At 39.9% G+C, this 12,656-nt stretch overlaps 1 protein-coding gene across 1 annotated transcript; it reads right to left on the bottom strand.

Moving 5' to 3' along the window:
• Positions 1 to 10,546: 10,546 nt before the first annotated feature.
• On the bottom strand, positions 10,547 to 11,356 carry LOC138874940 (uncharacterized). The gene has a single exon (XM_070153740.1). It carries the CDS (start codon positions 11,354 to 11,356, stop codon positions 10,547 to 10,549), a length of 810 nt encoding a protein of 269 aa, XP_070009841.1.
• Positions 11,357 to 12,656: the final 1,300 nt, after the last annotated feature.

Genomic DNA, 12,656 nt, shown 5'->3' with positions numbered 1-12,656 from the left:
GCTTTTATTTAATTGTCTCACTTTGTTTATATTGTTGCGAATGTCATCAGAAATGTTTTAATACTTGGCTGGCCTAGCTCCAATAGTAGGCACCATCACGACTCCCGATGGTGGGAAATCTGGGTCGTGATAGATTCAAACTTATACCAATCCTTAAAACACCTAAAACAACATCGAAACATCGAACTAACCATGGATTCGAGCCTAAGAATTCCAAAAACGATCAAAATACGCTTTCGATCAAAAAGTTTATCAAACCTCGTCCGAATGACCTGAAATTTTGCACACACGTCACATTCAATACTATGGAGCTACCCTAGCTTCTGAAATTCCATTCTGACCCTCGGATCAAAATCTCACTATCAAACCGGAACTTCAAAAATTCAACTTTAGGCATTTCAAGCCTAAATTAGCTACGGACCTCCAAAACACAATCTGAACATGCCCCTAAAACCGAAATCACCCAACAGAGCTAACGGAACCATCACAATTCCATTCTGAGGTCATCTTCACACTGTTCCGATTATGGTCAAATTTCCAAAACTTAAGCTCTCATTTAGGGACCAAGTGTCCCAAAACTCTCTGAAACTCCAAATATTTCCTCCCGGCAACTCACAATAGCAGAAACAAATACGGGGAAAGTAGTTAATAGGATATAGGGGCGTAAATTCTTAAAACGACCGGCCGGATCATTACAGGCACGTGATAACTAAGTATGCAATCACAACAATTTGGACATGTAGCATATACGCATAGAGTCATAGAAAAACTCAACAATTAAGAGGTAACAAGACAATAAGGAGGCAATAACTTCAACTAAAGCATATAAGGGCCAAATAACGAGTAAGAGGTACAATAAATGCTAACAACGTCTAATAGAGCATGTAAGAATAGCGTAACAACGATATATCACATGTTATGACAATTCAATCAAAGGCATGAGAAGAGACTAAACAATCTTAACCATTTGAGTAGAAACCTCATACGAACCGCACAGTCTATATGGGTGTTTCCATAATAAACAATCATAATAATAAATAAAATATGTTGCGGCGTGCAACCCGATTCCACCGTACAATATCAGTATTATAATTCAACCTTATTCTGCCATAACAATTCACTCTTATTCCATCTGTTGCGGCATGCAACCTGATCCTACCGTAAAAAAATATCACAGTACAAATATCCTCTCTTATTTCACCATTTCCCTTATTTCACTTGTTGTGGCGTGCAACCCGATCCCTCGTACAATAATTTAAATCGACAGCAACAATTCAATAACTCAATTTACTAGAATTTCTACCATCAAGGGTATGAGTATACAACAACAAAGGAACCACATAAAAATCAAGGGAATACAACAACATTTACAAAAATGACAGGACATGTAAGGCACGTGATAACTAAGTATGCAATCACAACAATTTAGATATGTAGCAAATACGCACAGAGTCATAGAAGAACTTAACAATTAAGTGGTAACAAGACAATAAGGAAGGCAATAACTTCAACTAAGGCATATAAGGGCCAAATAACGAGTAAAAGGTACAATAATTTCTAACAACGTCTAATAGAGCATGTAAGAGTAGCCTAAAAATGAGACATCACATGTTATGACAATTCAATCAAAGGCATGTGAAGAGAATAAACTATCTAAACAAATCAAATACCATATATAGACCGTGTACCCACTCGTCACCTTGCGTTCACGGCTTTCACATAACAAGATAGCACAATTAACTCTATTCCTAAGAGGTAGTTTCCCCCACACAAAGTTAGGCAAGAATTCACCTCAAAAAGGCCCACTCAATACTCAATTTAGCATTTCCTTTACAAATTCACCCCCGCTCGGCTCAATCTAGCCAAAAAGGACTTGAATACATGACAAAATGCAAGAGAAAATAATTTCAATTAACAAAGTTATGATCTTTATAAAATTTCTAAAAAGTCAACAAAAGTCAACCCCAGGACCGCCTAGTCGAATTCCGGGTCTAAGGGTAGGTCTTGACTACCCATAGACCCACAAGTCCATATATGTGTTTTGTTTCTAAATTCGAGTCGAATTCGACTCTCAAATCACAAATTTTCATTTTTGCAACAGTTTGACAAAATCCCCAAATTTTTTCCTTAGATTCTTACGAATATTGATGTTAAATCTAATGTATAATCATAAAATATAATTGAAAATTGATTAGAGGTACTTATCCAATGGTTTGGTATAAAAATCCTTCCATAAAATCGCCTCCCATCGATGCTACAGTTCAAAATGAAGCTAAATCTCAAAATATCCAGCTATAAGCAGGTTGCAGATGTTGCATTTGCGACATGGGGTTTGCAAATGCGACCTCCGTAATAGCAGACAAAACATCACAAAAGTGACCCCTGATAGACCAAACGAAGATCGCATTTGCGATCAAACCTTCGCAAACGCGAAGCAACAGCAGCCGCAAAAGCGAACACTATTTTTGCAAAAGCTGACAGCCCAGAGTCGCAAATTCGACTCTAGTAGCGCAATTGCGATTGAAGCCCAATAATCCTCTAGTTCCCAAATGTAAGAAATTACTTTCAAATGCAGTGACCGCATTTGCAACCTGCTCATCGCAATTGCAATGGCACCAGTACCGGCACACACAATCCTTAACAAAATACTCTAAAACTAATCTGAAACTCACTCGAACCCCCGAGGCTCCAAACCAAACACCCACACAAGTCTAAAAATATAACATGAACTCGCTCTCACGATCAAAACACTGAAATAACTTCTAGAATAATGAATCGGATGCCAAAATGCATAGAAATCACAACGAACTTCTAGATTCGCAACCAAGCGTCCGAACCATATCAAACCAACTCCAAATGACACAAAATTTTGCAAGCAAGTTCCATATGATGAAATGGACCTATTATAAGTTCCAAAACCAAAATGCAAACTCGATAGCCTTAAAGTCAAACTATGGTCAAACCTAGTAAAATTTTAAACCTTTAAATTGCCAACTTCTACCAAATGATGCCGAAACCTTTTAGAAATATCAAAATACAATTCCGGGCGTACGCCCAAGTTTAAAATCACCATCTAGACTTACTGGAACCATCAAAACTCCGATCTGAGCTCAAATACTCAAAAGTCGAACCTTGGTTAATTCTTTCAACTTCGAGCTTCTCAAATGAGAGTCACTCCAAAAATCCTTTCCAAACCTCAAAAACATGAACCGATGATGCACGAAAGTCATAATACAATGTGTGACGCTACTCATGACCTCAAACTACTGAATCGGCCGCAATTTCTCAAAACAACAGTCGGGTCGTTACAAAATAATACTAATTATAAATTGACAATCTGCTGTCCTTTTGCGTAATTTGATACTCAAATTATTATTATTTTAAATTGAAGAAACACAATTTGCTTATCAAATATTGCGACAACTATTTCTAAAATAATTTGGCCAAATACAAACCACTATTCTCCAAAAGTCCTTTTTCGAAAACATTTTTGAACAAAAGTACTTTTCATCAAAATAAGCAAGTTTTGGCAGCTTGGCCAAATAGACTCTTATTGTTGATCGGAGATCAGACAAGATTTTAAGAAAATTATCATATAGATAATTTGAAAGCACATGGCTTAAAAATCATTAACGCCGCACAAAGGAATGACAAAGATCAATTTAGTATTTTTGGTGAAAATAGGTTTTACTTAATCTACCTTGGGAAACCAGACGTGAATCCATGTATATTGAGTAATTCAAACTTAGTTCAGATGCATATAGTTTCTAATATCATATGTACAATATTATCTTACTTCCTCCATTCACTTTGATTGTCCACTTTTGACTTTGAAATCTCTTTAAGAAAAATAAATGAAGTATGTATTTTACAATTTTACCCATAACAATAATAGCATTTTCAAAAGTCTTGGAAAATAATTTAGGAATGAGTAATTAATGATAAGGGTAAACATGAAAAAAATTATCCTTCTCTTGATTTAGTATAGTGGACAATAAAAATAAAAATAAAAATATATTTTTTGTATAGTGGACAAGTAAAAGTGAACGGAGGGAGTATATGATAATGACATACGCTCAATGGAAAAAAAGAAAATGATGTAGCATATGTTTTCATACCATGTGTGTAAATATCGACCAAAAGGGGGTTAACATAAATTTTATCTCGACTTATTGTTGTGTGTGAGACACCAAATTGAGTACCCTCATGGCTTCTATAAGTGGATTGAAGCTTGATTCGATGTTCGTTATTTTAGCATGCTACCAAATGGTCATATACAATTTGGTTTGCCATAACATGACTAGAAAAGCAATTTGAATTCAAGTTGAGAGACTCGGGAGAAGAGAAAAATCATTGATGGAATCTCATTTAATTTGTAGACTTTATGAGTCACTTGTGAACATAAGAAATTATGATACATGAGATCTAGAGGGATGTATTTGTCACGACCCAAAATCACACTGGTCGTGGTGCACCAAATCTAACCCGTTAGGTAAGCCAAATAACAGTAACACAAATTAATAATAATGATAAGAGTCAAAAAGTGAAATAACTGAATTTATACAGCTCCCCAAAGATTGGTAGTACAAGTCATGGGCCACTAAAACTTTAGATTTACAAGGCTCGTATGAAATGATATTTACAACATCTGATTGAAATATACATAAATAGAACTCATATCTAAACTACCAAGAACAAGTGCTTGCTATGTCCGGCTATACACAACAACATCGTCTCGAACATTTGCACGCAAGGTGCAGAAGTGTAGTATGAGTACAACAGACCCCATGCACTCAATAAGTAACATAACTAACCTCGGCGAGATATTAGAAGAAAATATGATATATGATATTTGTTATCACCTATATAGTTCATCATTTTAACAAGTATCTAACAGATATATAATCAAATAAGGAAATCTCAGGTAAAACCACCTTGGTGCTCATATTTCTTTATTTTAAAGGGTTCCGTTCAGTCAATAATCCAGTATATAAGGAAAATATGCAAGTAAATCAGGTAAACAGTCAAGGAAATTGCAAATAAAGATGAAATGTAATAACCAAATATCAGCCCGTTGTGGAGAGCAACCCGATTCAAATAACAATGAGACAATAAGGCCTGTTGCAGTGTGCAACCCAATCCAAATATGTCACGCCCCAACCTCGGAAGGCGCGACCGGCGCTCAATCGAGTGAACCCAACTAGCAAGCCTTATCAAACACTTTCTACCCAACTCAATATGAATAAGGAAACCATGCTTTCATTTATTTAGATGAGGAAAGATAGTACATTCAACGTTGTTAGTTCATTTTATATCACAATGTTAAGCCGTAGTTAAGTTCCAAGATTCCATATAATTACACTTTAGAGAAGCAAGAGTTAGAATTACAACATAGTTCAGAGACCCATTCAACACCCGTACATAACCCACACATATGTCTACGGAGCCTCTAAAGATGTAAAAGACAAGTATGACAATGGTGGCAACAAGGCCCCAACTATACCTCAAAAATGGAAGTCCATAACAAAATATGTGCAATATAACCCCTTGAAGGAGAAAGGGGCTCACCAAGACTTTGAGGAGAAGGTACTCCTCTACGCGCGATCGACACTATCCGCAATGGAGCCACCTACATTTATTTAAAAATGTAGCTCCCCCGGCAAAAGGGACGTTAGTACCATGAAATAGTACTAGTATGTATAACTAAACATCATCTAGTTAGAAAGAACTTTCATACCAATCATAAGGAAAGCACAAGTATAACTCAAAAACTTTAAACGATCACAACATTATCAATGTAGAAGAATCATACTATTTTTGCATTATGTTTCCATAGCCTTTAGTTTGGGGAATTTCATACTGTTCATCATTGTTCGCTATACCATCGCTAGCTTGAGAGGAGTCCGATCTCAACCCGATCGGCTAGGTTGCCTCATTTTAGACATACACTTCAATCACAATCTCATTTTCCCCTTTTTATCCGGGGTTCAATATCAACACAATACCACCATGTGTGCGGCATGGCGTCCGATGTCGGCCTGATCGGCTAGGCCGCCTTACCAAGGCATTTCCTTTTTCCATCAATCATCTCAATTCAATCTTTGTATCACATATATCATTTCATAGACACTTGGGGCCACAACTATCACGTCATATATTTGGCACTAGGCCACATTTCACATCATTCCCAATTTCAATGTTAGATTGGTAATTTAGGATAATATGTGCACATAAGAGCAAATAAAGTTGTAAGTGTAGATGAGACTTCACATAAAGGACACAACATATACAACTTCAATCTTAATTTAAGGTCTAAGCATTTCAGTACATGATTCATATTCCTGGCACCCTTTCAAGTTATCAAGAATAGCACATTTATCATATTGAGACACATCTTTCACGCACATAAAGTTGTGACCCCAAATTCATGTGAAACAACAATCCATACAACAATTCAACTTTAATCTTACCGTAATTATGCAAACACCGACGAAGCTCGATTTCTAAAAGATGGGGTTTTAGCCATACATAACTCAACTGGGCTTTCCTTAATCCTATAACGTTTCGGAATGTTTGCACTTCAATCTATTTAAGCAATATAGCACAATTGAACCCATAATCAGGAAAAGATCATAATCTAAGCTTACTTGAGCATTTTATCAAGCATTGAGTGTTCATTAAGGCCTTATGGTCCTTTTATGCAAGATTACACTTAGCCCATTCCCCATGCCTCTCTATTTATAATTTTCCCATATCCTCTAAGAATACATGCATGCAATGCAATCACCCTTATCCCCATGAATTTCCTCACTAATGACCCCTTATAGCTATATATAAAATTAAGAGCTGAGGTGATGAAGTCTTACCTCTTGGGATGAAGGTTTTGGTGCTCCACTTGATTATCTTCAATGTTTTTAACAAGGATTTGTGGAGCAATTTTGATGAAAGGCACTTCTTCTTTCTTAGACCCTCCCTCTCACTCTAAAAGCACCAGGAAATAGGCTCAAAATGAGCTATTGCACAGAATATAACGATAGGGGGTCGGGTTTAAAATTTAGAAATCTGGAACCCCGACTCAGATCTGCGATCGCATATGCGATTGCAAAATTGACATGCGGCCCATAGAATGGACCACAAAAATGCTCCCAAAAACCTGAACAATCTGACTGGGTATGCGACCAGAATGTGGTCCGCATACCCGTTCTTTGGTCGCAAAATGCACTACAGAACTGCTCCTCGCAAAAGTTCCAAGGGGATTATGCGACGACTATGCGACCCGCATATCGATTATGCGATTGCATATTTGGTCGCATAGTTGACCTCAAAATTAACCTTCACACTGCCTGACTCTGCGGTGACTATGCGGTCCGCATAGCTATTATGCGACCGTAGAGTTGACCGCATAATTGCATTTTTTAGGAAAACACTATTCTTTAATTTTTTAATGCACATATCAATCAAAAGGGTCCGAACCGGCGAGCTTTTTATGAATTTATAACACATGATCCTAACTTGGCACCACAAGACTCGGGTTTTTGAGTAGAAATTTTACGGGGCCTTACAAACTCCCCCACTTAAGATCATTCGTCCTCAAATGAGGATCAAGGTTCACTTATTAGCAATCTTTATGCAACTTCAGCTTTTTACAACATGAAACATATCCATAGCCCCAAATTTGGATAACTCCCTAAATTTCCAAAATTTTTGCCAGAGTTTCCTTTGTAACTAGGCCTATCCACCGGTGAGAGAGCTACAGAAACATATCCTAACAGTAGGTACACATTCCATAGACATAACATAACTCGTACAATACTAACCATGGCCGCATATTCAATATATAACCAAAACAGAACAGTCTTACATAGATCAAATCAAAAGATAATAGTTCATAGGAGCTAAATGCATAAAAGCTATTACATGACTATTCAAACAAATGTGGGTACTTCGTTTTCATTTTATCCTCGGCTTCCCAAGTGGCTTCCTCAACTTGTTGGTTCCGCCATAACACTTTCACGGAGGCAATTTTCTTATTTCTCAATTTTCGAACTTGCCTATCAAGAATGACAACTGGAACTTCTTCATACGATAGTTCTTCATTAACCTTAATAGTTTCAATTGGCACAATAGTGGACGGATCTCCTACTACCTTCTTCAACATAGACACATGGAAGAACGGGTAAACCAATGACATCTCGTATGGCAGCTCGAGCTTGTATGCCACCTGACCAATCATTTGAATGATTCTGTACGGTCCGACATACCTCGGACTTAATTTCCCTTTCTTTCCAAATCGTATGATACCCTTCATTGGGGAAACCTTCAGAAATACCCAATCATCTTCTTTGAACTCCAAATCTTTGTGACGAATGTCCGAGTAAGACTTTTGATGACTTTGAGCAGTTTTCAACTTCTCTTTAATAATCTTGACTTTCTCCATAGCCTGGTGCACGAGGTTCGGCCCTATCAATCAGCTTCTCCAAGCTCGAACCACCCAATGAGAGACCTACATCTCCTACCATACAATGCCTCGAATGGTGTCATCTGGATACTAGCATGGAAGCTATTGTTGTAAGCAAATTCTATGAGTGGTAAAAGGTCATCCCAGCTACCCTTGAAATCAAGAGTACAAGCACGCAACATGTCCTCAAGCGTCTGAATAGTCCGCTCTGCTTGCCCATCGGTTTGAGGGTGAAAAATTGTGCTAAGATTTATCTGCGTGCCCAAACCTTGCTGGAATTTCTTCCAAAAGTTGGCTATGAACTGAGCCCCTCAATATGAATGATTGAGACTGGAGTGCCATGTAACCTGACTATTTCTTTGATATACAACTGAGCATACTGTTCCGCTGTGTTGGTAGATTTAACTGGCAAGAAGTGCGCTGATTTCATGAGTCGATCCACGATCACCCAAATTGAGTCGAACTTGCACGGAGTGCACGGTAACCCTACCACAAAATCCATGTTAATCATCTTCCATTTCCACATTGGAATTTTTATGCTTTGAGCCAATCCCCCGGATCGTTGATGTTCAGCCCTAACTTGCTGACAGTTCGGACATCTAGTCACAAAGTCTGCCACATCCCTTTTCATGTTATTCCACCAATAAACCTCCTTGAGATCATGATACATTTTTGTAGAACCTGGGTGCACGGAATACCTAGAAGTGTGAGCTTCTGCCATGATCCTTTCCCGAAGACCGTCAATATCAGGAACACATAGGCGGTATTGGTACCGTAGGGTACCATCATTCATGCCAAAGGAAAAAGTTGTGGTCTTGTGTTTATGAATCCCCTCCTTCAGTTGTGCTAAAAACGGTTCATTGAATTGCTTCTCTTTCACCTCCACCACAAGCGATGATTCAACCCTATTCTACACAGTTACCCCTCCTTCATCAGAGTCCGCAAGGTGAACTCCCAAACTAGCCAACCAGTGAACCTTTCTAGCCAAAAACCTCTGATATGACTCCAAATGAGCCAAACTTCCCATAGATTTTTAACTAAGAGCATCTGTCACAACATTAGCCTTTCCCGGTGATAGAGAATATCAATGTTATAGTCCTTGAGTAACTCTAGCCATCTTCTTTGCCTCAGATTCAACTCCTTCTTCTTGAAAATATATTGAAGGTTCTTATGATCCGTAAATACATCCACATGGACCCCATACAAATAATGTCGCTAAATATTTAGCGCAAACACCACTGCCGCCAGCTCTAAGTCATGGGTTGGATAGTTCTTTTCATGATTCTTGAGTTGTCTAGAAGCATAGGCTATAACCTTGCCGTGTTGCATTAACACACACCCAAGCCCGATCCTCAAAGCATCGCAATACACCACAAATCCCTTCGTACCCTTTGACAGGGCTAATACCGGTGTTGTTGTCAACCTTGATTTCAATTCTTGGAAACTCCTTTCACAAGCATCGGACCATTAGAATTTAACTGCTTTCTGCGTCAATTTAGTCAATGGAGAGGCAAGAGTAGAAAACCCCTCCACAAATCTCCTGTAGTACCCAGCCAAACTTAAGAAACTGCAAATCTCCGTTGGAGTGGTAGGCCTAGGCCAATTCTTCACTACTGCAATCTTTTGAGGATCAACCGTAATTCCTTCCCTGGAAACGACATGACCCAAGAACGTGACAGATTCAAGCCAAAATTCACATTTTAAAAATTTTGCATACAATTGATGTTGCTGAAGGGTCTGCAGAACTGCCCCGAGATGGTCAGCATGATCCTTCCGACTTCGGGAATACACAAGAATATCGTCAATGAACACTATCACAAAGGAGTCTAGCAAAGGCTTGAAGACTCGATTCATAAGATCCGTGAAGGCTGCCGGGGCATTTGTTAGCCCAAAAGACATCACCATAAATTCAAAGTGCCCATACAGAGTTCTGAAAGCTGTTTTTGGAATATCCTGCTTTCTTATCTTCAATTGATGGTACCTGGACTGCAAGTCAATCTTTAAGAAATACATAGCACCTTGCAATTGATCAAACATATTATCTATTCTTGGTAGAGGGTATTTGTTTTTGATTGTGACTTTGTTGAGTTACTGGTAGTCAATACACATCCGCATCGACCCGTTTTTCTTTCTTACAAACAAGACCGGTGTGTCCCACGGTGACACACTCGACCGGATGAAACCCTTTTCTAGCAAATCCTTCAATTGTTCTTGTAGCTCTTTCAGTTCCGTCGGTGCCATTCTGTAAGGTGGAATTGATATAGGCTGCGTGCCTGGCATCACATCAATCCCAAAATCAATCTCCCTATCTGGTTGAATCCCAGAGAGCTCATCTAGAAAGACATCCGGAAATTCATTCACAACTGGTACAGACTCAAGGCTAGGCGCCTCGGCATTGGTATCCGTCACCCAAACTAAATGATAGATACACCCCTTCTTGATCATCTTCGCGGCCTTAAGGTAGGAAATAAACCGACCCTTCGACACTATGTTATCTCCCTTCCATTCAACAATGGGCTCATTAGGAAATTCAAGCCTCATAGTTCTAGTCCGACAATCAAGCTTGGCAAAGCATGAATAAAGCCAATCCATTCCCATTATTACATCAAAATCGACCATCCCTAACTCAATAAGATCAGCTGTGGTATCCCAACCCCGTACTGTAACAACACAACCTCTATAAACTCGAGCAACCGTAATATACTCACCAACCGGAGTAGACACCGAAAATGGCTCATGAAGCTGATCTGGTTCTATCCCGAATTCCATTACAACAAAAGGGATAACATAGGACAAGGTGGAACCGAGGTCAATAAGTGCATACATATCATGAGATTGGATAGTCAGAATACCTATAACAATATCTATAGAAGCCTCTGCAGTCTGGAGAACACTCATAGCATAGAACCGACTGGGTCCTCCTGAACTCTGCGCACCACCCCTAGCTGCACCACGCCCGGTGGGTGCTGGGGTACCTCGAGTTGGAGAGGGGGCTGAAGATGTAGCACCTGCTGGACTGGATGACTGAGTTGTGCCCCTACCCTCTCCTTGGTAGGATACACAACAATGCCTCTGAATATGACCCCTCATCCCACATCCGTAGCATATAGGTAACTCCAAATAACAAGTCCATGTGCATCTTCCCGCACCTAGGGCACGAGGACCTCTGCTGCTGCTGGGACCTCTCCTGACCGACCCCGCTGATGGGATCCCCTATTGCCTTGACCGGGACTGAAACTACTCCACTACTGCTGGCTGGGCCCTGATGGTGGTGCACTGGCTGAAGACTGTGCAACAGACTGGGACGGGCTGATGATCCTCCCTTGAAAGCTGATCTTCCTTCACCTAGTGACTCTCCCATGTTGCCCTTAGACCGGGCTCTGCTGTTACCCTCTCTCTCCATCCGGTTCTTCAATTTACGGTTCTCTGTGGCCTGAGTGAATGCTACCATTTTCCCATAATTCATATCAGAATTCAATGCAGCCGTAGAAGCCTCATTAATAGTCAAAGAATTCAGGCCCTGAACAAACTGGCACACCCTGGCCTCTATTGTAGGCAACATATGAATGTAATACTTGGACAAGCGAGCAAACTCCATGTGGTATTCTCACACACTTCTGTTACCTTGCTTCAGATTTTCAAACTCTGCTGCACGGGTTGCCTTTGTCTCAGCAGGAAGGAAATGATCTATAAAGGCATCAGCAAACTCGCTCCACCTCATCGGAGGGCGCCCCTCCTCACGGGAATCTTCCCATAAATCAAACCACGAATAGGACACCCCTTTCAGACGGTAGGCAGCCAACTCTACTCCCCCTGTCTCAGTTGCACACATAACCTTGAGGGTCTTGTGCATCTCATCAATAAAATCTTGAGGGTCTTCTTCTAGATTGGCACCCGTAAACACTGGAGGGTCTAACTGGAGAAATCTGTTCACCCTGGAACTAGTAGAATCCCCATGCTGACTGGATGAACTGGGCACAACATTTGACCTCTGGGCCTGAGAGGCCACTAGCTGGGTCAACATCTGAATAGCTCCCCTAAGATCCCCATCAGAAATACCCGAACTGGAAGTTGGGGCTGGAGGCAGAACAGAAGTATCAATGGGAGAGATAGTGGTACCCTCCGCAGGGGTAGGAACTAGGGTAGTCTGCTCTGGAATATAAGAATCAGGCAGGGTAATAGCAGGGTGGCTACCCTC

This window comes from Nicotiana sylvestris, chromosome 8 (genome assembly GCF_000393655.2).
Source record: "Nicotiana sylvestris chromosome 8, ASM39365v2, whole genome shotgun sequence".
NCBI lineage: Eukaryota > Viridiplantae > Streptophyta > Magnoliopsida > Solanales > Solanaceae > Nicotiana > Nicotiana sylvestris.
Note: the sequence above shows the minus strand (reverse complement) of the source record. Positions and strands in the feature narration are given on the sequence as shown.